The sequence below is a fragment of the Nuphar pumila genome, chromosome 17 (genome assembly GCF_984573655.1).
Source record: "Nuphar pumila chromosome 17, dmNupPumi1.hap1.1, whole genome shotgun sequence".
Classification (NCBI taxonomy): domain Eukaryota; kingdom Viridiplantae; phylum Streptophyta; class Magnoliopsida; order Nymphaeales; family Nymphaeaceae; genus Nuphar; species Nuphar pumila.
Window position 1 is genome coordinate 72,337,239 of NC_143265.1, and position 27,614 is coordinate 72,364,852.

Here is a 27,614-nt window from a genome sequence, read left to right on the forward strand (position 1 = left end):
GGAAGGATTTTCGAAAGCAACTACTGATAATGTACCAAAAATTTTCATGACTTAAAAAACTTATAACCTTCTATAAAAAAAATTTATAATTTTATTTCAAAAAATATACAAGTTAAGTTATGGTTCCTAATAAAGAAACTATATTAACACACCTGTAACATTTGATTGAATTAAAAAGATATTTTTTACCAAAGTAGGCATGGAAGCACACAAAACCTGTGGGAAACCTGCCAAGATGTCTTTAGTGATAAAAAGAGGGGGGAAATAGCATTAAAAATTATTCAAAGGAATAGACAAAGCCACCAATAGGGATGGCAGTGGGGCGGGACGGGGGACAAGGTCTCCACCCCCGCCCCGCCTCAAGATTTTATCCTCCGCCTCCGCCCCGCCTCAAGATTTTATCCTCCACCCCCGCCCCGCCTCCCTGGCGGGGATGGATTTTATCCTCCACCCCCGCCTTCATCCCCGTTTCATGTCCTCCGTCCCCTGTTCAAACGGGGATGAGGCGGGGTGGGGATATTGCGGGAAAAAGTGGTCGGGGCGGGGATGAGGCGGGGATCGTGGCAGGGAAAAGTGCACGTCCATCCCCGCCTCCACCCCCGGACGGGGATGGATTTTAACCTTCGTCCCCGCCTCCATCCCCGTTTCATACCCTTCATCCCCGGTCCAAAAGGGGCGAGGCGGGGCCCCGCTTTCCCCCGTCCACTGCCATCCCTACAGTGGACAGGGGCTGGAGCGCTCTACCCCTGCTCCATCTCAAAATCCTGCCCTCCATCCCTGTCTCCATCCTGGCACGGGTTTTGATTTTAACCTCCATTCCCGTCTCTATCCCCGTTTCATGTCCTCCATCCCCCGTTCAAACGGGGCGAGGTGGGGCGGAGCCCCATGTTCCCTGGATCTAATGCCATTCTTAAATTAGGATAGGAGACGGAGGGTGGTGGGGCAAGGCAGGGATCGGGACAGGGATGGAGGAAAGCATAAGTCCATCCTGGCCTTCATTCCTGCACGGGTTTTGATTTTAACCTCCATCTCCATTTATCCCCAATCCAAACGGGGCAAGGTGGGGGCCCATATCCCCTGGTCCACTGCCATCCGTAGCCACCAAGCATTCTTCATCGTGCCATTAGGCATTTTATTCACTACTTCTACACTCAAACCCAGCCTGTAGTTTGTATCGGGTCCGGGTATATATGGTTTCTCTTATGATGACTCTGATTAGACCTGAGTCTGGACCTGATACCATACCCAAAAATCAGGACCAGGTCTGGTTTCACCTGGGTCGGAACCAAACCCGACCTGTTGATACCCCCTAGAGAGGAAGCCAGAACACCATCAAGTTTTTTTTGGTTGGTTGTTCATTTTTGCACTGTAGATTCCCTTCATCTAAAACTTAAATGGTTTCAAAAAATTTGTGAGGCCCATCTAAGACACAACCTATCTATTTATGGTGTTCCCTTCCTCACAGGAATGAACGGCATCCAGGGCAGCTCTGCCTCTGACCTGATGCGCTCTCTATATACTCAAACAGTAAGCAGATCAGGTCATTCTGAACATGAGCTTTTTTGAAAAGTTAAAAAGTCTTATATGCTACGTGGCATTCATCCAAAATGCAAACAGACGGCCACAATGTTGGCATGAGCAAAAAAATTCATGTTCAGAATGACATGATCTGCTTTCCTTCAAATAACCTGAAAAGATCAGGTGCAAAATATTTGTGCATTAAGCACCTGATCACCCTCCATCTTGGGAACAGGGCCTGTCAGGTGTGGGACCCAAGACCTGATGCCTGATGAAGGGTGATGGGTGCTTAATGCACAAAATTTTGTGCAATCATATTGCACCCTATCCGGACTGTCAAATAACCGCGGCCATCACTACTCATCTAAAATAACAAACACAACCGATCTGTGATAAATACCAAGAAACTAGAATCGAATGCATTGAGAGAATATAGAAAACACGGTTCTTCACAGTAGAAAAAAAAGAACAAATTAAGGTGCGGTTCGGTTTGGTTGGTACTGGAGGAGTATATATGGCAGTACTGGATGCTACTTTTGCATCCAATTCTATATAAATACCTTCCACTATGATAGCAGCTTCCCAATGAAACCCTTGTGGATTATTTATACCAAACAGTTTTAAGAGAATCTGTAGACGTATTATTAAAGTATGATGAGACCTTTCATCTGGGGTACATTCTTCCCACGCTCAGTATGAATTCTTGAAAAAAGAATGAACAGAAATGATACTATCCCCAGTATTATTCAGTAGGAATACTCTCAGAATGATCCCTCTAAGAAAGATTGTCATCCAAAACGCGTTCGAGGGGTGTTAATTCAAGGTTGCTACAATCAACTTTTAGTGCACAATGGGCTTGTGGATTATTTATACCAAACAGTTTTAAGAGAATCTGTAGACGTATTATTAAAGTATGATGAGACCTTTCATCTGGGGTACATTCTTCCCACGCTCAGTATGAATTCTTGAAAAAAGAATGAACAGAAATGATACTATCCCCAGTATTATTCAGTAGGAATACTCTCAGAATGATCCGTCTAAGAAAGATTGTCATCCAAAACGCGTTCGAGGGGTGTTAATTCAAGGTTGCTACAATCAACTTTTAGTGCACAATGGGCTTGTGGGGTTCAAAGAATAACGTGTCAAAAATATGGCAATATTTTTTGGTTTTTGAAAAGCACTTTTGCCGCTATATATTAGAAAAAAATGAATTTTTTATGTGTTATATTATTTTATTCAAATATATTGGCTACCCTCATGGGTTCCAAACCCTGTAATTGGAACTCAATAGTGAAATGCTAGGTGTGACCAGAAATCTGACCCGGCCCAAAAGTATGTTCAACATGGTCAAAATTCACAACCCCCAAAAAAATCCAACATGCACATCTGAAAAACATGATCCATGGATTCGGTTCTACTAAACCAATCGTAAATCATACGTGGAAGGTCAAATGTGAAGAAAAATGTTTTTCACTAGGGGGTTTGGAAACCAGAAGGTAGCAAGCATTTTTCTTTTTTATTAATTTTACATATTTTTTCTAGTCTGATATTTTAGAGATGAAAACACAAAAAATATATAAAATCTTCAATTTATCTCCAGGCGGCAGTTATTTTAAGGTTTAAAACGTTTGCCACTATGGTCAACCAGAGATTATTGTTGTTGTATGAATCCGCACAGGTCGAACAAATTTTTTTTTTGGGCAAAATCTCGTTTTTCAAAAACTCACAAGAAATTGAAATTTTTTTATAAATCTCACATTTTTTTTGGCAAAATCTCGGAAATAAAAAATAAATTAAACAATTAAAAAATATTTTTATAAGAAAAGATTAATAAAAAATATTTAAAAATAAAAATACACGGTTTTCTCACGATAAATAGCCATTTAAAACGTAAATATCGCATTTAAATCGCAGGATTTATGTTTTTTTCATAAATCTCGTGATATTATCATGAGATTTTTCATAAATCTCGCGATATTTTGTCACTATGTGCTGAACCCCCAAACCTATATTTGAATGGCTTATATACAATTTCTTCACATCTTTTTTGGCAAATTTTTTTCCTCCAATTTGAGCCGCTGGATTGCTTCAAGTTGATAAGTAGGAGCCTTGGGAGGGAAGGGATCGGATGCAATCTAAAGCCCTACAATGCACGAGAGAGAGAGAGAGAGAGAGAGAGAGAGAGAGAGAGAGAGAGAGAGTCCCCTACCATTTGCTCTTGACCAATGACTAGATAATCACCAGCCACTTTCACTTTTCTTTAGGGCAGCATGGATCTCTCTCTCTCTCTCTCTCTCTCTCTCTCTCTCTCTCTCTCTCGCTCTCTCACCTTGTCCACTTTTATCTGCAATAAAGCATCATCACACTGGTCAAAACACAGAATCCCTCCACCATAATCAAGTGGAAAAATATGGCCAGTATAAACTATTTGGTATTAGGATATCGTAGTATATGCTGTCGGGCATCCATGCAAATTAATCATCCTTGAGTCGTTTCTTCTTTTCTTACCCTCCACATAAATAAATTGCATCGCAAGAATGGAATGGAACCAGTGTACTAGTGGGTATCATCACCACAACCACCACCATTATCAATATTATCAGTCCCATCAAGGCAGCCACTCTATTCCTTCATCCTCCCTGATCATCTTCCTGCGTCTGCTGCCTATTCCCCAAGATGGTGAAATTCTCGAAGCAGTTCGAGGCTCAGCTGGTTCCCGAGTGGAAAGAAGCCTTTGTGGACTACAAGCAACTCAAGAAGGACTTGAAGAAACTACAAGAAGTGCCTATCAAGCAAAGCGAGGCAAATACCAAGCAAGAATTTGAACGTGCTAAGCGGAGCAGCTTCTGCTGCAGCTCCTCTTTCCAACGCATACCATCCCTTCTCCAACATGTCCTGCAACTATGTGGCCCTTCATCTACCGACCATGGAGCTATACAGGCACTCTTTCGCAAACTAGCACACCACACCTCCTCTTTATTTGTTTCAACCATGGTTACCGTAAGCTTGCTAAATATGGAACCATGCACTTCTTTCATGCTTCTAAAACTTTATGAGTTCACTTCTCTCGATGCAAAATCGAAGTTTCAACTGATGTTGATGTTGAAATGCACTTTTCTTGTCAAAATATTTGATTTTTCTATTTTAAATTTATTTTTTTTATTGTAAGACTTGGTATGATAAACATTTTGAAAAAAAGACTTAAAATATGCATTTAAGTAAAAACAGAGGTTTTATTTACTATCTCTTTATATTACTTCCTACTAATTTATATTATAGTTTCTTATTCATTTCCTCTTATGATTTCTAAACGCTTCATGCTTCACTTATTAAGGCATTTTGGAAGCACTCTTTTCCCCGCTTCATGCTTCATGCATCGCTTGTGACACCCACTTCTTACTCTGGTAACTATGGTTTAATCAATGCATGCATTAGCAGTAACTAACTGCGTCCCTCTCACTTTGCGACGCACTCGACTGAAACAGGTGCATAGAAAGCTCGCTAGTTCGGCTAGCAAAGGAGACGTGTACGAGACCGAACTCTTGGAGCAGTTCGTCGACACAGAGGCGACAAAGGACTTCTTCTCAAGGCTTGACATGCAGCTCAACAAGGTGAATCAGTTCTACAAGAACAAAGAGGAGGAGTTCTTGGAGAGAGGGGAGACACTAGAGAAGCAGATGGCAATTCTCACAGAGCTCAAGGCCACCCTCAAGCAGCGACGCAGCAAGCAAGGCTCTATGTCTAAGGAAGAAGATCCCTCCATCTCCAGCACTTCATTCGCATTGTCATGCGGTAGACATTATTACATACTCTCTTTTTCTTTTCTTTTTTCTTTTTAATGAAGGAAAACACTCACCGAGAACCGGGACCTTTCATGTTTAGGCTTTACAGAGGAAGAAGAGACCCTTGGAGCAGCTGATACCAGCTTCTTAGATTTGGAGAAGAATGGGGCCTCACTTCCTGACTGGCCTCAATCTGAAGAGTTAGAAAAGAGTACTAAGTTGAAGAAAGAGGAAAAGAGGTTGAGTGTGTCTAGGAGTTTGTCAGCAAAGACATTCAATTGCCAAGGGAGAAACTTGAGGATGGACATCCCCCTGACCACACCCTCTAGAACCCTTTCTGCTCTCACTTACTTGGTGTGGGAAGACTTGGTAAACCAATCCAAGAAATGTGGCTCTGATGGAAGCAAGTTAAACATAAATAAGGCCACATTGCACCATGCTGAGAAGATGATAAGGGGTGCTTTGATTGAGCTCTACAAAGGATTGGGATACCTAAAGACATACAGGTAGGAGTAATTACCTCCTCTATATACCTTTTTAACATCACCATAGCCGGTTGATGTGAGATGCATGCAATGCTTTTCTCGTGCATGTTACGACACATAATGGCAATTGTTTTATAATTTTTAACAGTTTGTAATTATATTTTTAATAATAAATTTATTTTATATGTATCAAAATATCAAAAAGACATTTTTAATCAATTAACAATTAAAAAAACGGGCCTTGCATCCTAGTTTTCGAAAAACTTGCGAACTCGTGTCTTCTACTCGGTTTGTCTCCATATGTTTTGTGACATAGCTTATGTTCATCCAAGATGATAGTGATGAGAATGGTTGCTATTACAGGACTCTCAACATGATGGCTTTTGTAAAAATACTGAAGAAATTCGATAAGGTATGGGAGGAGTACTGTTCATTGTTCTGACTTGCTTGCTTCCAAATGGAATAGGAAATGCTTGTACATGTTTATCAAGAGAAGAGATTGAAGTTTTGCAGGTTACGGAGCAGCAGGTTCTACCTATTTATATTAAGGTGGTCGAAAGCTCATACTTCAACAGCTCAGATAAGGCAAGTTTCTAATTGATTAAGACTTGGAAGCAACATAATCTAATTTAATACTATGGTGAATTAAAAGCTATAGTTACTCAAGGCTTCTGACAAGCTTACAAGATCGTTTCCCAAGAAGCTTGCCCAGTACCCAATGTTATCAGTATCGGCAGAATTTCCATACGCTGCAGGACTGAATCGGCTATTTTTAATAAATGTAAAATATTATCAAAAATATTTTTAAATACTGTTTTAAAATTATTTTAATAGTTTTAACATGTGTCACGTTATGATTGACAGGTAATAAATTTTTTTTTATTTTTGGGCCGATACAGAACGATTCAGCTGAGTATCGGTATCGGCCGATACAGCTGGGTATCGGTGGCCGATTCAGGTCCGGTACTGATACTGATAACATTGATACAACCACGCCCTTCTTTCACACTTCCAAATTTTATGAGAAGCTGGATTTTAAAAAACGAAAAGGTTGCTTTTTAAAATAAAAAATTGAACTTCTTTGAAGTTATCATGTTAGAAGAAATACACCTTTTTTTGAAAAATTAAGTTTACATTATAATTAAACACTACATATATGATGGGTACTTTAAGCCTAAACGATGTATTTAAGTGAAGAAAACACAAGTTCTATTTACTTTTGTGTAACTTCATAAAGCTGAATTATATGTTTTCTAATTAAATAATTTTGGCTTCATGCACTAAAGCATTTCTCAAACACTTTCTCTTTCCTTTCAGCTTCGCGCTTAAGTTTGGTAATTACATGGTGAGAAATTAAAGCTTCTTTTTTCTTTTAATAAAAACTCTAATTTTATTTCATCTCCTTTTACTAATTAATTACCAGGCACTCAAATTAGCTGATGAGGTTGAGGAGATCTTTGTGAAGCACTTCATGGACAATGACCATAGAAAAGCCGTGAAGTACCTCAAACCGCACCAACGTAAAGAGTCCCATGCCGTCACCTTCTTTATTGGTACCTTCTTTTACGCCCATCTCTTTGCTTTAACCTGTGAAGTTTCTTTTCTCCATGTTTTTATGTTTTGGAAAAAACAAAAGAAAAAAGTTTTTTTTTTAAAGGCAAGCTGAGGTTAGGCAGACCATAGTGACAAATATTGCAAGATTTATGAAAATCTCAAGATAATATCGCGAGAAATTAATTGCCTGAAAGTTTAAAACGGCAATTTCTCCGGGAGATTTTCTAAATATTGCGAGATTTATGAAAAAATATAAAATACTGCGATTTAAACGCAATATTTTCGTTTTAAACGGCTATTTATCATGAAAATTTGTGTATTTTTTATTTTTAAATAGTTTTTATTAATATTTTCTTACAAAAATACTTTTTGTATTTTTTAAATTTATTTTTTTATTGCTGAGATTTTGCCAAAAAAATGCACGATTTATGAAAAAATTTCAATTTCTCACAAATATTTGATAAACAAGATTTTGCCGAAAAAAAAACGTTTGTCAATATGAGGCAGACCCCTACCTAGTTATATAACTATACCAATGGGTTTTGAACCTGCAACTTTTAACACAAGGTGACGTGCACTAGCTGCTCCTACCAGACAAGCGAAGCCCGTTGGTGAAAAGTTCAAAAGTTATAACAAGATAAAAGAGCACTCTCTTCAACTTGTTAGGAAAGCCAACAATCATTACCAACCTCCTTTATTTCCTCCACTCTTCTTTCACGTTGGTGTTTGTCTGGGAGTCTCTATTAGTGGGGATGTACGTGTCTAACATCAAGAAAGGATGTCCACTACTTCAGACCCAAGAGGGGTCTAGCTTAGTGGGATGCGGCCTAGCTAAACCGTTTGATGGGCAGTCTAGGTTCAAATCCCATGGGTGTCTCTCTTCTGTGTGAGCCAAAGATTGGTGACTCCTTGCTGTTGAGGGGTAAGCCCTCATAGTTTTACGCTGACATGAAAAGAGACACCGCAGGCTGACCCAGCGCAGCTAGGTCTCTGCGCCCGGAACGGTTTCTTTGAGTAAAAAAAAAAGTTGTCCATTACATTAGGGAGGTTAGATATTTAGGCAGTATAATGAGATACTATCAATGTTGTCACCATCGGTGGATCATTTGGCCAACGATTCAGTTGTATCGATACGGATACAACTGAATCGTTGGCAAAAAAATAATAAAAAAAAAACATTATAACATGTGTTAAAATCATTAAAATAATATTTAAAAATATTAAAAAGTAACTTTTTAGTATTTTTAACATTTATTAAAAAATAGCTTTGAACCTCACCAAGGACATGGCATTGGATAGAAATGATTGGAGCAGAAGGATTCATGTGGAAGACCCATAATGATTTTCTTTTTTGGTTCATACCCCAATTATTTTGGGATGAAGGCGTAATTGTTGTATTAAAAAATAGCTGATTCAAGGGTGATGCGTATCGATTTTCAGCCGATACCATGCATATCCATATCGGCCAATACACACCTGACAACATGGTATAGTTACACATTAAGGGTTAAATTAAACCGCTATAAAGCACACTATACCTTGTTTTGGGCTGTCAAATCATGGAAAAGTTGGAGGTAGGTGCAGCCCTCTAGATATGGGGTGATGAATGTTTGCAAATCTATGCTCTGCAGAAGATAGGTTAATTTTTCCAAGTGAAAAAGCATTTTGTAGGGTTTGTAAATGTATGGCTTTTTCACATGGGAAAAGGACAATTTTTTAGGGCATGTTTGCAAATCGTATAGGATACCTTCTCAGTCTTCACCAGTGAGAAAGCGGTCACAAGGTTTGCAAACCTATGAATCGTTTTTCCATAAAGATGAACAACACTTTACTCTATATATATATATATATGAGAAAGTTTTTATTGTTAATCATTTCTCACCCTTTTCCTCAAGGAAGTGTACTTTTTTGTTGCACCCACACCCATGGGATGTGGGTTTCGCACGAAACCCAACTCGCACCGGGGGACCTCACCAAGTCTTTCGCATGGGGCATTCATTTTCAGTCCTCAAGAACGGCCTCTTTTCCACATTTTGGGATGAAACAAGCACTGCTAAGGAAATTATTTACAAGCTGCTTTCCTAAGTGAGAAAGTGACTTATTTAGCTTACACACATGCCCTTGGTGTGTTAAAACACTTTTGGAGAGAAGATGATTCACAAGATACTTTCCTAGCTAATTAAGAAAATAGGTTTGCAAACATGCTAGTGATTAGAAATTTAGAACCAAGTTAAGATAAACTAAAATATTATGGTATCCCATAACATGACATAAAGGGCTTTCATTATTAGTTTATAAGGATACTTTTCTGTTAATTTTCTTGTCATGTACATAACAAATTAAGTCCACAACTAAAAGTAGTGTACTTTTTTTGAACAGGACTCTTTACAGGGTGCTTTATAGCATTGTTTGCTGGGTACGTAGTCATGGCCCACATATCTGGGCTGTACACAAGGCAAACCAATCCTCTGTACATGGAAACTGTGTATCCTGTATTTTGGTAGGCATCTCTTTATCTTTTTTACTCTTCAGTATTCTCTTTCTCAGAAAACGATCTTATATGCCTACCACCGTGTAAGATCTAATCTGTTGGCCACATCTAAGGAATCAGATTCCACGAACCAATGCTCCACATATACACAACTGGATCCTTTTGTACCCAGGTGGGGCCCTGCCACAACAATACCATTCAAGTAGTTGTGGATATCGGGCCGGGTACACTGCCCAAGACGTGCCGGGCTCAGACTGCTTTTTTGTAGCCCGGGATGATTAAAGTTGGGCCTGGCACTACCCGATTACTTAAATGGGTCCAGCCTAGGGATGCAAATGGTTTGAATCCGGAGTAGCTAAATACATGGGGATTTAGAGAGGAATTGGATTCCGAACAGCCAAAAATTGCAAAACCTCCATCCTGGATCTGACTCATTTGCAACCCTGGTCCGCCCAATACACATAGGGCATGACAAGGCCCGACCCGTTTAGTGGTCGGGCCTAAACGGCCTGACCCAAACCCAATTACAACAGGCCGGCCATCATGCCATGCCTGGGTTTGGGTGGGGGCCTGTAAGGCCCTCCCCAGCCCCAGCTCCTATTCGGGCCAAGCTAACCTGGCCTAATGTCCACCCCTACATGCAATGCAAGGCCCATTCCCTTACCACACCCTTGAGTCACCCTGGAGCTGGTCCCCTTGTGGGGCTGTGAACTTGTTGGGCTCGGCCTGGACCCAGTCAGACATGGACCGGATATAACTTTCAGGGCCTCTCAACTGATCCGGGTCTGGAGCCAATTAGTTGGACCCAGATTTTTGGCAGTCTGTCTGGCGCAGGTCCAGGTGTGAAAAACATGACAGAATTAATAGGGTGAAGTGTCTAATTATCATAGGACCAAATTGAATAAAAATTATTATATTGACCATTTGACAGCCCTACTCCCATATGGTAAAAAAATTGTTTTAATTTTCTTATTTTTCTTCAATTAAAATCTTTCGGATTGTGGAGCTAAAAATCTGTCAGCCACAAACTGGCCGGATCTTTATGGTTGGAGGTTGTATTACACTGCTTAGGTGTGAATCCAGACCTCTATACAAACAAGAGGGAAACATGGATGGATTGGACCATACACAAATCTGATTAACTTGCATCAGCTTACATAAAAATAATGAAATGGGAACAAAAAATACATCTAGATAGGTTTGGAAGAAATTTAACCCATAGGGAGGGAGGATCGGGTGCAATGTGAGCTACCCACCATCTTTAGGATACAGCCTGTCAGTTGTGGAGCCCAATAGCAAATGATGGGTGATCAGGTGCAGCAGAACACCAAAAGTGCACAATCACTTTGCACTTGACGGATCATGAATCAAGTAATCGAGCGATCACCTTTCAAGGTGGCCATCCCCTCTAGGATTGGACAAATCTTTCTGCGAATCTGCTGTATCCCAGAGATGGAGGGCAGGTCAGGTGAAGCGGCACACTAAAGTATGCACTGTGATTGCACCTGATCTGTCGTCATTATAAATCGCTTGTTCAGCTAGTCAGTTTCGCTAACTGATACTAAGACATGACCGATTCTAGAGCGGATGGCCACCTTGAAAGGTGATCGCTCCAATTAATGGATTCATGATCATCTGGGTGGTGAGTTTTTTTTCCTCCTCTCTGTGACATGCTAATTAACAATTATTGTTTTCACTGTTTGGTAAAACAGCATGTTCAGCCTCTTGTTCCTTCATCTTTTTCTGTACGGATGCAACATCGTCGCATGGAGGAGGGCTCGGATCAACTACAGCTTCATCTTCGAGTTCAAACCCACCAAAGAGCTCAAGTATAGGGATGTGTTCTTGGTGTGCACCACCTGCATGACTGCAGTGGTGGGGGTGATGGTGGCCCACCTGTACGTTGTGGCGAAAGGCCATTCGTCCACACAAGTGCATGCCATCCCCGGCCTACTGCTTTTGGTAACTATAACAGCCTCTCTCTCTCTCTCTCTCTCTCTCTCTCTCTCTCTGGATTGTCAATGGGTCAGGTTTGATACGAACACCACCCATGCAATATGCAGGCTGGGTTTGGGTTATGATTTTTTGCCAGGTACCCGACCTGATCTGGCTTTCTTGCCGGGTACCTGACCCGACCTGAGTGTTTTACATGTAATTTTAATAATAATAAACTTCTGAAATTGCAAGGATCCAAGTTTAGGATTTCATTTTATTGACCTGGCAAAACCTGAACCCCACAAATTGTTATTTGGGTGGGTTCAGGTACACCCTGATGGGTCGACTACCTGACCCGTTCTCTCTCTCTCTACTAATGATTTGCTTTTTTGGCAGCTCTTTTTACTGTTGCTGGTTTGTCCTTTTAACATTGTCTATCGATCAAGCCGGTTTTGTTTCCTCCGGATCCTGAGGAATATTGTTTTAGCACCCCTTTACAAGGTAAAGTAATAGCACCAAGTCACCGATTAGTAGGATAGAGAACCCAAATTGCATGAATATTTTATGTAGCTAAGTTAAGACTTTGTCATTGAAAATGTAATAGAACAGAGTAGGTCCAAGTTTCTTTTTCTTCTTCTTTTACTCTTTATGTACAATATGTATACGATTTTGTGGTAACGTTATATGGTGAATCTCATCCGCAGGTTGTCATGGTAGACTTCTTCATGGCTGATCAACTTTGTAGTCAGGTACCAACCTTCAAATTTATATAAAACTTTGCTGACCTTTAGAGTACAATCCTCCCCATTCTTTAGCAAATATTCTTTTTAAGGTTGCCCATATGCATACGCCCCGGGTTGGTTGGCATAGTAATGGGCTTGGGCGGAAACCCGATGTACGGGCAGTTGAGGTTCGAATCCGTCCGATTCATATCCGTTGTATAAGCCGATGCCCAGCATAGGCCCTAGGGGCAAGGGTCATTGCCACAGAGTTTTTCTCCCTGGGGGGTCGATCTATGATCTACCTTCTACCACTGTTGAAGTGAATCAGAACCCTTTCAGTAGTTGTCTCTGCGCCTGTGTGTGTGTGTGTGTGTGTGTTAATTGATTTCATTCTTTTGAAGCTCACAAGACATCCTTGGCAGGTTCCAATGCTAAGGAGCCTAGAGTAAGTGGCCTGCTACTACATAACAGGAAGCTACAAAACACAGGATTACAACTTCTGCACGCGTTCCAAGCATTACAGAGACCTTGCCTATGCTGTTTCCTTTCTACCTTACTACTGGAGAGCAATGCAGGTATGTGCCCCCTCTCATCCTTACCAAGATAAAGAAGAAAATAACCAAGATTAACATGGACACGCCACGTGACACGTTATTAATTATGTCACTTGTCCAACATCATTTGTAACTTTAAATCATTTTTTTATTTTTGCTATTGATTTTATATTAAATATTCAATCAAACATGGGTTCCCTAGTCTTACTTTCATAAAAATCTTGCATTCGCATCTCAAATGTGTGTTGCATCAGTGTCTGTGTCCGTGTCCATGTGACATACATAACAAGTCTGAGGTATATGTACTCTTTCAGTGTGCCAGGAGATGGTTTGATGAAGGGCAGAGCAGCCATCTGATCAATCTAGGAAAGTACGTGTCTGCCATGATCGCTGCAGGCGCCAAGATTGCTTATGAGAGAGATAAAAGCATTGGCTGGTTGTCTCTGCTTGTTATCACCTCCAGTGCAGCAACAGCCTACCAGTTGTACTGGGACTACGTTAAGGACTGGGGCTTGCTGCAGTTCAACTCGCGCAACCCTTGGCTGAGGGATGAACTGATGATTCGTCACAAGTTCATATACTACTTTTCAATGGTATTGCATTCACTTTGAGGCATTCCCCATCTCTTTCATTAAATGAAATTCACGTTAGAATCATCTTTGATATTTAAGCGGTTAACAATGGCAGTTGGAAAGCTTTTCCTGCTCAATTCATTGACAAAGAAAAATGATATGAACTTTGCAGGCTGTGAACCTTGTTTTTAGGTTGGCTTGGTTGCAGACCGTCCTCCACTCTAACATTGGCAGTGTGGATTATAGAGTAACTGGATTCTTTTTAGCATCACTTGAAGTTATTCGAAGAGGTCAATGGAATTTCTACAGGTAGTTTAATTGTATCTTCAATTACCATCTCTCTCTCTCTCTTAAATGCTAACCAACATGCTTTGAATGATGGCCACAGGTTGGAAAATGAACATTTGAACAATGCTGGCAAATTCAGGGCTGTCAAGACTGTGCCACTTCCTTTTCAAGAAGTGGATGAAGATTAACAATACCCATCCATTGTACATGTCATAAGTAACATATGGCAAATTGTACATGATACAGAAATAAAATGCTCATTAGTTCTAAACTTGCTGGGGCTGAATTAGTTCATTTTATAATTTGCAGACTTGGGACCTTCTACAGCCAAACCTGCCCACAGCCTATTATGAAATGTGAACTCTTAATGTGATGCTTTTCTTTCATCCCTCTTTTATTCAAGGACATGCTTGAAATTCTTGGTCTCCATTAGCAAGACCTAGCACTGTCTCTTGGACCTCAGGATGTCAACACCCAATCTCCATCTCCTAGTCCCTAAAGAATGCACTCCCTGGCTTTCTAAATATTCTTTGATTGGTGCTCCCTTCCAATGGATATTGAAGGGCATATTAGTATGACACAAGGAGCACTGATATACAGTTTCCCCCCACTAATTTAGATAAATTCCCGTGTGTTGCCGTTATCAATCAATGTTTTTGTTACAATATCACCAAGCTTTTCAAAATCCCAAGTGAAAATCTCAATATTACAGTGAGATTTTACAAAATCTCACTTATTTTCAATATACCATGATATTACAATTTCCTCACAATATTAGAACTTACAGTATTTAATTGTCGCAACTTTTTCCAATAGTTTTTCAATAAAAAAAATCTTCATTGATCGTGACATTTTCTCTCGCCAAGAAAAACCTTCAATTTAAGTTACCCAAGAAATGGGCAAGGTGGCATACATACCTACACTTGCTCAAGTCTGTCAGCTGCACCTTGATGCATGCACACTTTAAAAAACTTTACAATGTTAATGAGAGCACGAGTGTATAATGACAACAGAATAACATACCAAAAAAACTAGTAAAGCATGATTTATACTCTTGGTTAGCACTCTAAATAGATTTCTTGAAAGCATCAAACACTTATCTGCCATAAAGAAGGATGGATATCTTTAAAAGCACCGGAGGCATATCACCGGACAATTTTCTGTGACCACAGCCAGGATCACTTCTTCTGTTTCACTGAAGCACAAGAAAACATGGGAAAGGAGAACCATCCAAGTACTCTAAACTTTTGGAAAAATACTGAAGCATCTCCAGGAGTTCAAGATGATATTCAACAAAGCCAGAACCACCAATCCCAAAAATCATACTGTAATTGTGATGCTCTCAAGTGCAAAAATCTCATGAAGTCAAGATGGTCACAACAAGTGCCTATCAACCTGATGCCTTTTGACCAGCATTTACCCCTCTATGTTTGAACTTTTTTGTTACAGCATCCGATGCAATGATGAAGTGTTCATTGTTTTCTTTTCATTCAAAATCCTGGCTTAGCAGACTACTGGAAGTCCCCCATTACTCAAGTGGCATAGTGCTAAACTTCTTCAATAAGCACAAACAGAAACAGCTACAAACAGAACATCACACTCAAAAGATTATGCATCTTAGAGAAAAAATTTGCAGGAGCACTTGCAACTGGCAAGGATGAAGGTGTTTCTGGCGTTTTGGTCTTTTTCCTCCTGAGATGAAAGAATTGTTGCATTACATCAGAGCACTCAGTTGCAAGGATGCCACGCCTAATCTTCATATTTGGGTGGAAAGGGTGTACTGGGCCAGAAGTAGCGCTAGATTGATCCGAGCTTTGTTGTCCTTCACCGGGAAAAAGCCTGCAAAGGAACAATAAGGACAAAACTGTGACGGAACACGTCATAACCTGGTCGTGGTAGGACCCTTATGCAGCCAGAAGTGGATAAAACAGCCAACTGGTTTATTTGCCTAATAACATTGGATTAATTGGATTTATTTTTTACTTCTATCATCATTTTTCAGTCAACCTACTCAAGTTGTAAGGAATGAAAGTACCAGGTTTCAGAAAGACTTCAATTATGAACTCTAGAAAGAAAGCAGAATGGCATGCTATTCTATGTTCCACCATCAAATATTTTTTGTGATTAACATCAGTTGATGGTTTCAGAATCAGAGTTCATCAAAGAATACAGGAACTTGAGAATAAAGCAGAACATCCACGGATATAACAAATTGATGTAGATGTGCAAACACATCTTTTCTTGGTGTTATCATATTAACAGCATTATTGCTATTAGAGACTAGCATGTATATGACCTTAGCAGATTCATCACCTACTAATCGATGTGTAGATGGTAATGTGACTTAGCAGTTGCCACTATCGGGGACAATCTGCCATCCAATAGGAAAACAGTATTTTATAAAATATATAAGTTATCTGCAAAACCTTTTGCAGTCAACTTAAAATCAGCTAGGAAAAAGGAAACAAAGCATGCCAACAATCAACTTAAGGCTGCCATGTAAATGCATACCGGACCCAGCTGCCATCAGCTCCAAGGAGCTTATTGGGAGCCCCCCATACCAAGATATCAATTCTGGCTTGAAGGATAGCACCCGCACACATCGGACAAGGTTCAAGAGTAACATAAAGAGTTGTTCCCTGCAAACCATGAGCAAACTAGAAGTTATGGATTCAAAATTAATGGAAATAAGCAGTGACACATTCTGTGTATCTCTTTAGATAACTTTGGGGCATCAATGAACATAAAGATTGTCATATAAAGCTTTTCACACAAATCAATAGTCAATTGTGATATGATCCATTCAACCACGAACACCATGACAGGAGAAGCAAGGAAGGAGGGTTGGAAAACTAAAGACACACTGCACAGTAGGTCTGGTCATGGATCACATCCGCAGGCCATGGTGTCCAATCTTTTCCTGCCTGTAGGTTCAATAAGCAGATTTTGTTTGGACCTACAATTAACTGTCAATGGACTGGGAATTTATTGACAAGTTGATGCCCCAGGAGAACATAAAAAGGTCTTTTCTTTGAGAAACAATTTATGAAAACCATATCTAAAAGATTGTAAATTAATTCTATATAAGACAATTCCCATTTTTGCAATAATATTAAGAGCAAAAATAACAAAAAAATCTAATATTAGTAAGAAAATATAGAACTCTGAAAACTGAAAATTATTAAGATCAAAGCTAGAAGAGATCCCTTAACAATTTTTGAGGTGTTATTTTGATACCTTGCCTATATGTTCACCATCCAGGAAGTTTTTGTAAATTTAAGAAAAGCATGAGTCATATTAAAGATTTTCTGCATTTCCAAAATACAAAAATAAAAAGTAACTTGCAATTTTTCTACTACAACACCCTCGATCTTCGAAATCAATGTAATGTAACCTGTCTTTCAGGAAACACATGCGCACACATGTATTTATGTATATATGGATACGTCTGTCTCGCACATAACCCGCTTCCTGATGGGCAGCATCCAACAAATGATTCTTCACAACCTTTTCTATCCCAAAGTTGTTTCTTTGAAGAAGCCACTAACAATGTTTTAGACAGTATATATTGTTAAAATGTATTCTTCAATCATTGTAATCATATATATATTTTATATATATAAAGGATGATACATGTACATATATGGTATATATGTATATGTATCTTCCTAATTATATATATATAATATTTCTCTATTCTTAGTTGTAGGGGTAGTTTAGTCATTTCACTTATTTTTATGCATATTTCATTTAGAATATGATTGTAATTTTACTTTTATTTTTTTTTTGTGGTTTGCGCCGCCTAGGGAGGCTCCCCAAAAGAGTCGTTGGGGAGCCCCCAACGGAGCCCTTTGTGGGTTTAGCACTTTATGTGCTTTTGGTTGCCCCTTAATGGGTTTGTGTATTTGCACCTTAAGTGTGCATTTATGGGTTCATTATCGAACCCTTTGTTTTCTAACATGGTATCAGAGCAAGGTCACGATCGGATTGTCTTTTGGTACATCGGAAAGTGTGTCGCTCAAGAAATGGTGAAGTATTCATTGTTCTTCTCTTTTTTGAAGTTATACGGTATATATCCCTTTTCTTAAAGTATTATGCATTATGAAACTATTTTTCTTGCATATATTTTGCACATTTAGTGTTAATGATACTTGAAGCATTTCTTTTCACATATCGCATTTCACTTGTTCGCATGTTTTAAAATATCTCCTTTTTAAATTTGGTAAACTTGTTTGTTTTCCAAATATATGATTGCTCAAAAATGGGTCGTATATCATATTTTTAAATTTGATGTCGATCCTACTTGAACTCGTATGGCTTTAGGAGTTTTCTATTATGTTGACTTCAAGTATTAAAAGCTTGAAGTTCATATTTTCCATGTCTTTGTGCATGTGTATCCGTGCCTTTGTGCACTTGTGAGAGTTCTCCCGGTGCCCTTGTGCACACTTCTTAGCATTGTGTTTATACACGAATATTTTTTAGAGATTTTTACATAAATGAACATACATGGTTGTGATAAAAATCTTTTGTATAAGTAATAAGTTCTTAAAGAAAGTTTGGATGAGATTGAAATTTTTAGTATATGAAGGATTGTGATAATTCACATACTTCTCTACACATTCATCGATTACCCATCACATATAATAGTAATTTATGTTTTTCAGAATTGTCTTCAATTATGTGAGATTGATGATTTTTTACATAATTGTTTCATGATTGACCTATAAGTTAACTTCTAAAATTATATATGTTTTCTTGCTAAATTAATGATCTTTGCTTAAAGCTCTTGACTCTCATATGAAACCTAATTTGTTTTGAGGTCCTCTCTTGTTTATGGGTTTTAGTGCATTTTTTGTGAAAAATTGATATAATTCTTGTATGAGAATTTCTCACAACTAAATCTTTGTTGTTCACTTTTTTATGAATTCCAAGTGGTTCTTGTTAATGATAACTATTTGTAAGAATTCCACGATTCTTGTGAAAAGAAGGATTGTAAAGGTCTTTCAATGTTTTTGGTTTATTTAAAAAAATTTGAAATTTTTTTGTGATAAATATGTTGTATGAACCATTGTGTTCATTAAGAAAGATCTTTTAAAAGAACTTCCCACACTATATAGAATCTTAATATGCATAGTGTGTCTATTGCATCTTTTGGTATAAAAGATTTCATTAGTTTGGATTTTCTTCTAATGATGCAACTTTATAAACTTGTTTGTTTGTATTTTTCACATAAAGTTTCAAAACCTCTTGATTGTATCTCTTCTTTTAAAGGATGCTTACGTTGGTCGTAATATGGTTTCCTTTGTCTTAAATTGCACTTGTTAAGCATATAATTGCATAATTAAGGCTTGAGAGTCTCAAGCATTCCTTCTTTTCTATGAAATACATGCCTTAGTGCATGTTTGCTTTTTTACGCCTTTGTGCGTATTTGTTCAAGTGTTGTGTGAGTGCCTTCGTGCACATCTTTTGTAAAGCTTTTGTGCTTGTATGTGTATTGTCTCTTCGTAGACATTTTTGCATTGTGAAGCTTTTATGCACTTTTTTTTGTGAAAGTGTTTTATAGTCTTTTATATATAGTCTTTTATATTTTAGTGCCTTTCTCAAGGCTTGTGAGTGCATTGTCCCTTAATGGACTTGGATATTGACTCTTTTGTTTGATCATTATAAGACATCGTGAGTGCTTATAGCACTTTGTATGTTTCCGCATATCTCATCACAATCAAAGAACATTAAAACTTGTTGTGTGGGATTTAATCCCAATTTTATAAAATTTTCAAGTATTTTTTAATACCCTTTCTTTGAGTATTGTGTTAAAGCTCTCTTTGTGAACCGTTATGGTTATTGTGATTCCTTTGTTAAAAAGCTTGGTTTTTCTTTTCTTGATTATCCCAAGATGATTTCTTTATATGTCATTGTGTTTTTGAAAGAGTATTTTTGCCTTTTATGACACTTATTTTGTCCATCGCAAGTTGTTATATGATGCATCAATCCTTTTTTGCCTTGTTATTGTTATATTAGAGATGTTTGTCGAGGTGAGTTATGAGCACCTCGTGTTATGTCATTTTAGATTGTCAACTTGTAGTTTGACTCTAAAATAACTTGTTTTGAGAATCTCTAATTATGAGTGTGTCATTTATTTTTTGGCCATTGATTTTATTGATGCTTTTAATTATGTGTACTTGTGATGGATGTCTAAAGTTTGAAACCTTAGTGTTTCAAGGTATATTAAGAAATTGATGTTCTTTAATTGTATTTTCATTACAAGCTTTCTTACCTTAAGTGTTTTTTTTTCTCCTTTTTATACCTCTTATCTAAGTGTCATCATATGTAGATAAGACATATTGTTCACACCTTTGTGTATGTTATTAGCCCTTTGTTGGCTTTGTTCTCTTGGTCTAATAGCTGAACACACTTGTCTTGAGTGTCATTATATGTAGACAATGCACTTTGATTCACACCATTGTGTATGTTTTTAGTCCATGTTGGCATTTGTGTCATTGTTCTAGTCGCTAAGATGTGTGCCCATGGTTGGCTTCTTTCACTCATTTCAAGTGTCATTTTATGTAGACAAGAGATGTATTGTCACACCTTCGTGTGTGTTTTAGCCCATGGTTGGCTTGACACTCTTGTTCTAGTAGCTAAACATACTTGATTTTGAGTGTCATTTTATGTAGACAAGAGATGTTTTTAGTCCATTTTGGCATTTATTCTCTTATTCTAGTTGTTGATACACTCATTTCAAGTATTATTACATGTAAACAAGATGTGTTTATACACACCTTTATGTGTGTCTTTGGCCTTTAGTGGCATTATGTTTATGTTCTTGTTCTAGTAGCTTATACACTTGATTTGTGGGTTTTTTAGAGGTCTAATAAGGTGATTGCTTATAGTGGATAAACTATTGTTGAGATTTACAAAATTTCATATTTATGAGAATTTGAAATTTTGTTTTAATATGAGATTTTCTAACTCATGTTCATTTTATAGCACAATTGCTATGTGCACATGTTGTTCAAATCAGAGTTACCGGAAGCGCCTAGGCAAAAGGGGAAGCACGCTTCGGAAGCGCGAAACGTCGCGCTTCCGAAGCGTGAGGGGAAGCGTCCCTTTTTTTTGGGAAGCGCACTTCCCTTTTATGGGAAGCGCTTCCCCCACGCTTCCCCCTCACTTTCCCCTCGCTTCCCCATTTTTTCATTTTTTCGCTTCTCCCTCGCTTCCGGTTCGCTTCTTAGGTCGCTTCCGGTTCGCTTCCTAGGTCGCTTCCTAGACGGTTCAGAATTTTCTTCTAAGTGGTCTCACGCTTCCTAAATTTTTGAAAGTGCCTCGCTTCCCGCTCCCGCTCCCGCTTCCCGTATCGCTTCCCGCTCCCGCTTCCTCGACTGGTAACTCTGGTTCAAATCAAAGAATATATTTTGATTGTTTTGTCTCATAAGTGGACTTAAAACTTTTGAACTCTTGTGTTTTATACACTCTGTTTTATCATATGCTCTTGAGCATTTCCTTTGTGAAATCGCCTTCAAGAGAATTGCTCAAATTAATAAACACTTGTTTTCCTATCTTGTAAGCTCAAGTAATATTATTTGATTAAAGTATAATTGGAACATGTTTATTAATGACTCTTTTAAGTGTTGATTCAATATGCATATGCTCATAATGACTTTTTAAGCTCTCACTTGATTAAGATTCATATATTTTCTTATGTGTTGGCTCTTTGAAGGCTCTTTATATTGTCCCTTCATGAACTATCTCAATGTTTCTCATTGTGGTTTCTTGTTTGTTCATTATTGAATCGTGTGAATGCATTAAGCATTCTTATTATACATTTCCGCATACACTTTAAAAATTTCTCATTATTTTTTAAATATATGATTTTGAAAATTGGTCTTCTAAAATCATTTTGCATGCATAAGTAATTATCTTGTCCTGACGAATCATGTGCTTTAAATAAAATAATTATGCTTTTATACCTTTTTGCACCATTGTTTCTTGGATAAATCATCTGATATGGTTTTGAGTGATTCATCTTGTTTGGAATATTCCACTTGATTAAAGTGCAAAGATATCTTTTACTTGAACTTTTTCTTGGTTTGTTCCACAGGATCTTGAAGATAAAATGAAAAGAAGTACCTTGGATAGATCATGAAAGGTGTTCACCATTAAAGACAATTGGAGGAAGGCATTTGCAAATTTCAATGGCATCCTTACTGAAGACTCTTGGAGCCTTGAGATTCTTCCTCTTGTATTCTTCAATCTTTTCGTTCTCCCACGCAAAGTTTGAGGGGGGTGTTAAAATGTATTCTTCAATCATTGTAATCATATATATATTTTATATATATAAAGGATGATACATATACATATATATTATATATGTATATGTATCTTCCTAATTATATATATAAAAAATATATTTCTCTATTCTTAGCCGTAGGGGTAGTTTAGTCATTTCACTTATTTTTACGCATATTCCATTTGAAATATGATTGTAATTTTCCTTTTTTTGTGGTTTGTGCCACCTAGGGAGGCTCCCCAAAAGAGTCGTTGAGGAGCCCCCAACGGTCACAAATGTGACCGTTGGGGGCTCCCAACGACTCCTTTGGGAGCCCCCTATGTGGCTCCTCTAAGGTGTTATAAATAGGGGTGTCCCCCTTGTATTTTGATTATTCTTGAGGGAGCTTTAGCTCCATTGTAAAAATGTTTATACCCTATTATTCATAATAAAGAGATATTCTTTTAACCTTTTGGCTTAACCCCTTTGTGGGTTTAGCACTTTATGTGTTTTTGGTTGCTCCTTAATGGGTTGTGCATTTATGGGTTCATTATCGAACCCTTTGTTTTCTAACATTATATATATATATATATATAGAGAGAGAGAGAGAGATGTGTAGCAGTGCAATCCATGGGTGCACAACTGAAAACAGGATGTTGTTGAGTGTCCATTGCGTGTGTGATGGATGCTCATCGTTTTTTCCTGCAAAAAATGCTGAAAATGGACAAAACCATGCAAAACCCCCATTTAGAGGTGCCCCATAGCGCCGCTAAAATCATTTGCAAAAATGCCGGATGCATCCTTTGTGTAGCGCTAGCGGCACTTCAAAAGCGTCGCTAATTCAAAAGCACTTTTTGTTTATCATTTATCAATAATCATGCCATTTCAAACAATAAAATAATATTGCACTTGTATTAGCTTTACTTAAATTTTCTATCACATTCTTAATGTGTATTAGCTCATTCATGCACTCGTACCTTGCAAGCATAGTGCAAGCTAACAAAAGTTGCTACACTTTAATGCTTTTTCAAGTTGGACTTGCATTCTATAAAAGACTGCCTAGGTTATTATGGAATCCACCTCATTTTTTTCATGGTGCATCTCATCAAACCCGAATTCATGCCAGAAAAGGCACACTGCTAATATATATATATATATATATATATATATATATATATATATATATATATATATATATATATATATATATATAGGTTAGTTTAGTTAGGTTGCTTTTTAATTTTCTTGTTGGCTTTTGACTAGTCAACAAAAGGTTGACTAGTCAACCATATTGGACCCCCAACAACTCTATGGTATCTCTCTCTTGTAAGCCCTTGTCTTGTATATAAATAGGGGTGAAACCCCCTCTCTTATGTATGCTTTTTGCATGAGCATTGATCAATAAAATATTATTTTTATCTCTTTTGTTTGCCCCTTTAGTGGGTGTTTATCTATGACCTCATCTTGTGGCTTGTGTGTTCTCTTGGTGCTTTGGTGAAACTCTTTTAAGTGTCCACATTGTTGTGCTTGGTGAACATCTTTAGAGGATCTTGTTTTCTTTAATGGTATCAGAGCTTCAAGATCAAGCTGATTTTTCGGTGCATTGGGAAGCATGCCACTCAAGATTTTGAAGAAATAAAATCTCTTTTGCAAAATTCACTTAAGTGATTGTGAGATTGTTGTGTCCTCTTGGTAGTAGAGTGTTCATGTGCTCGTGTTTTTCATTGAAGACACTCCCTTGGTGGTAGAGGGATCGTGTGTTCGTGTTTTTCATTGGAGGTGCTCTCTTTGTGGTGGAGTGCTCGTAATTCTTTCTTATTTCCTCTTTCTTTATTTTTCCTCTCATTATTCTATTCTCTTCTTAGCCCTTGTAAATATGGATGACAATATCACCCTAAAACCCATCAAGCTCAATGACACAAACTTTGTAACATGGGCTTCTATCATGAAGCACTTCATATGGGGAAAAGGGTCGTGGGGATTAGTAGATGGGTCGGATTTGAAACTCAAACTAATTTTTACTAAGATAGAAGGAGAAAAAATACTTTTTATGGAGGCGACAAAGACCAAGGTTATGGCCTCCTACAAGAAAAAATGAAAAGAGTGGAGAATGGAGCATGTCAAGATTATGTTTTGGCTCATTAGCAGTGTTGATATCAAGAAATGCTTGAGTCTTGCTAAATTTGAACATGTAAATAAAGCATGGGACTCTCTTAAGAGAATGTACTCTCTTAAAGATATTGCTTACGTTTGCAATTTGCAAGACAAAGTGTGCATTATAACTCAAGGAGGAAAAAGTACTAAGAATACTCTAGTGAGTTGTCCGATCTTTGGAATGAGTTGGTTCTTCTTGAGCCACAATGGCATTGTCCCGAAGATATAGAAATAGACCAAAGACAAATTGATGTGGAACATTTCTATCAATTCATCAATGGTTTAAGGCCAGAGTTTGAGTCAACTAAATCAGCTATTCTTTGTAAATGAAAAGTCCCCTCTATTGAAGATACTATTGAAGAACTAAGTATGGAGGAAAATAGACTAAAAAAAAGACATCTAAAGATGATGATGACTCAGTCCTAGCTGTGTTTAGGCCAAGAAACTATGTTCATACTTACAAACCACCATATTATGAAAGAACGAACAAGTAGAATAGAAGACAAGGCAATGTATTTGAGAAGAAAAAAATTATTTGTTACTATTGTCGTGAACCAGAACATGTCAAGACATATTGTCCTAAATTCAAAAGACCCTATGAGAAGAAGGTAGCTTCGGTTACACAAAAGACGAGTTCAAAGCTTTATAAGAATCAAACATCAGGAGCACGTCCTTAAGTCAACTTGTAAAAGCCCTTCAACCTTTACTCAAAGAAGATCCATCAACTGGAGCCGCAGTCTCTTTAGTTGGCATCTCTGACCCCAGTAAGTCTCTTTGGCTTCTTGACTCATGTGCCTCTTTCTATATGATACCAAATAGTGATATTTTATTCGAATATCGTAACTCAAGCGGGTCAAATGTTTTTAATGATGATGGGTCATCCCTTGAGATTAAGGGAATAAAAAATTTTGAAAATGTTTCAAAAATATTTTCTTTAACAAAAATTAGATATATTCTTAAGCTAAACTTAAATTTTTGGTTTGTTTTCAATTATCTAACTATGGGTATAACATATTGTTTTCTTCTATTGGTTGTTGGGTGCAGGATCGCCAATTAAGAAAGTTGATTGAGGAAGGCCATAGAGAAGGAGGTTTATACTATATAGAGTTTTTGTCTTAAACAAGCCCTACAGGCTAAGGCTAGGTATGACAGGTTTAGTCAAGTTATACTTGATGTTGGTTTTCAATATTCTCTAACTGATACAAGTTTGTTTGTTAAGACTTTTAATGCACGTATCATTATTCTTCTCCTCTACATGAATGACATAATCAATACTGAAAGTGATAAACAGGGAGTTGAACATATTAATAGGCTTCTTAAGACTCATTTTGAAATGACTGATTTGAGATTTCTGAAATTTTTTCTTGGTATAGAAGTTCTTTATTCTTTTAGAGGATATTTGTTGACTCAATCTAAATTTGCTTTAGATATTGTTGTCAAGTCAGAGATCTCAGATGACAAGAAGGTCGACACTTCTAAAGTTGTTAATGTCAAAATGAAGATTTATGAAGGGAAACTACTCGAAAACCTAACATCTTACATACAACTTATCGGGGCACACTATCATATCTCTCAATTACGAGACCTAACATTACGCAAAAGTTCACACATCAAGCCAGTTTCAACATGCTTCCACCACTGTTCATATGGGAGCAGTTTTGCGTATTATTAAATATACATATCAAAACCTCTATTTTTTTAGGACTTTGTTATCTGTTTCTTCCTCCTTAGATTTACTTGTTTATACTGATGCTAACTGAGGAGAATACCTTAATAACCGACACTCAACCACTGGTTTTTGTGTATTTTTAGGTGATTCATTTCCTAACAGTGACAGAAGCAGCAGAAAGTTTCTTTTTCTTCCGCCGAAGTCGAATACTGAACCATGGCTACAACCACCATGGAAGTGGTCTAGCTGAGAAGATTTTTGGTTGACATAGCAATCAGATTCAAGGAGCATCACGACTATGATGTGACTGCTAAAAATATATATATGTATATATATACATGAGTATATATATACGTATTTATATATATATATAAATCTATTTTATTATGTATTGCCTGATAAGGTTATTTTTGTCTTTTTACATGTATTAAATAGTTGTTTCTTAAAAACAACTATTTTTTCTTTTCTTATTTTTTTCCTTTTTGCACATTGGGGCCTTCCCTTTTCATAAAGTCGTTGGGGCCCCAACGGTCATAATTATGACCGTTGGGAGCTCCCCAACGTCTCTATGAAAGGGGGAGCTCTCAATGGCTCCCCTCTCTTTTTGTGTATATAAATAGGGGTGCATCCCCTACTTATAGAGCATTCCTTTTCTCACATTTTTCAATAATACATATTTTTGTTATCCTTTTGGCATTGTCCCTTAGTGGATTTGTGTGTGCACTAGAGTGCTTGTCTATTCTCTTTGTAATTGTCCATTATTGGACTTGTAAGTGTTCTATACTTTGTTATGTATAATTCTGCTTACTTCATTATATGGTATCAGAGCCATTTAGGTTTTCTTGATCTTGAAAGCATTTCTTGTTGTGTTTGAAGATCGTGACAAAGGTGATATCACTTTCTTTGTCTTAATCTTTTTTTTATCATCACGGAGCATGAATCAAGAGTGGAGCTCTCCTTTAAACTTAATGGATCCAACTACTTGATGTGAGCATCGGCTATGAAAAATCATCTTAGAGAGAATAAACTTTGGGGTTTTGTGATAGGAACCTCTCTTGAACCATCGTTGAAGATCACCAAAGTTGAAGTCATCTTAAAGTCATCAATGATCATCAAATAAAGGTAGAGGATTGAGAAATTAACCATGCCAAAATTTTGGCATAGTTTATGAACAATGTTGACATAAAAATATATGTCAACATTGCTAAATTTAGAAGAGCCAGTGAAGTTTGGTTCTTTCTTAAGGGTATGTATACCCAAAAGGACTTTGCTAGACAATATTTTTGTCAAGATAAAATTAGATTCACTAAGCAAGGGAACATGTGTCTCCGGGATTACTTTAGCATTTTGTCCCCTCTTTGGGATGAATTAGCTCTTGTTCAGCTTAAATGGGTGGCTCCCGAAGATATTGAAATGAGAAGAGAGCAAATTGAGAATGAACACTTTTTTCAATTCCTTCATGGTCTAAGACCGGAATTTGAACAAGTGAGGGCTTCTTTCCTTCATAAGACAAAAGCTATGCCTAGTAAAGATGCTCTTGTCGAGGTATGTCAAGAAGAAACCCGTCTTGGCATGACCCATAAAAATGATGATGTTTTGGCCGGGTTCCAATGTAAAAACCTAT

General features: G+C 37.7%; 2 protein-coding genes across 2 annotated transcripts in view; one reads left to right on the forward strand and one right to left on the reverse strand.

Annotated features, from left to right (window-relative positions):
* The first annotated feature begins 4,174 nt into the window (after nucleotides 1–4,174).
* LOC149812191 (phosphate transporter PHO1 homolog 1-like) lies at nucleotides 4,175–14,172 on the forward strand. The gene is given in 14 exon segments (XM_089993217.1): nucleotides 4,175–4,394; nucleotides 4,979–5,310; nucleotides 5,410–5,806; nucleotides 6,149–6,197; nucleotides 6,299–6,370; nucleotides 7,209–7,338; nucleotides 9,719–9,839; nucleotides 11,543–11,792; nucleotides 12,162–12,266; nucleotides 12,470–12,514; nucleotides 12,910–13,062; nucleotides 13,356–13,634; nucleotides 13,786–13,922; nucleotides 14,002–14,172. Coding segments are annotated over 14 exon segments (2,358 nt in total). The 5' UTR covers nucleotides 4,175–4,194; the 3' UTR covers nucleotides 14,090–14,172.
* Nucleotides 14,173–14,725: 553 nt separating this feature from the next.
* LOC149812192 (uncharacterized) overlaps nucleotides 14,726–27,614 on the reverse strand; it is a 47,058-nt gene continuing 34,169 nt past the window's right edge. Inside the window, exons 3-4 of the mRNA XM_089992576.1 lie at nucleotides 16,413–16,540; nucleotides 14,726–15,740 (exon numbers count right to left, since the gene is read on the reverse strand). Of these exons, the coding sequence (XP_089848702.1) occupies nucleotides 15,482–15,740; nucleotides 16,413–16,540 (387 nt within the window). The 3' untranslated portion in view covers nucleotides 14,726–15,481. The remainder of the gene's footprint in view (nucleotides 15,741–16,412; nucleotides 16,541–27,614) is intronic.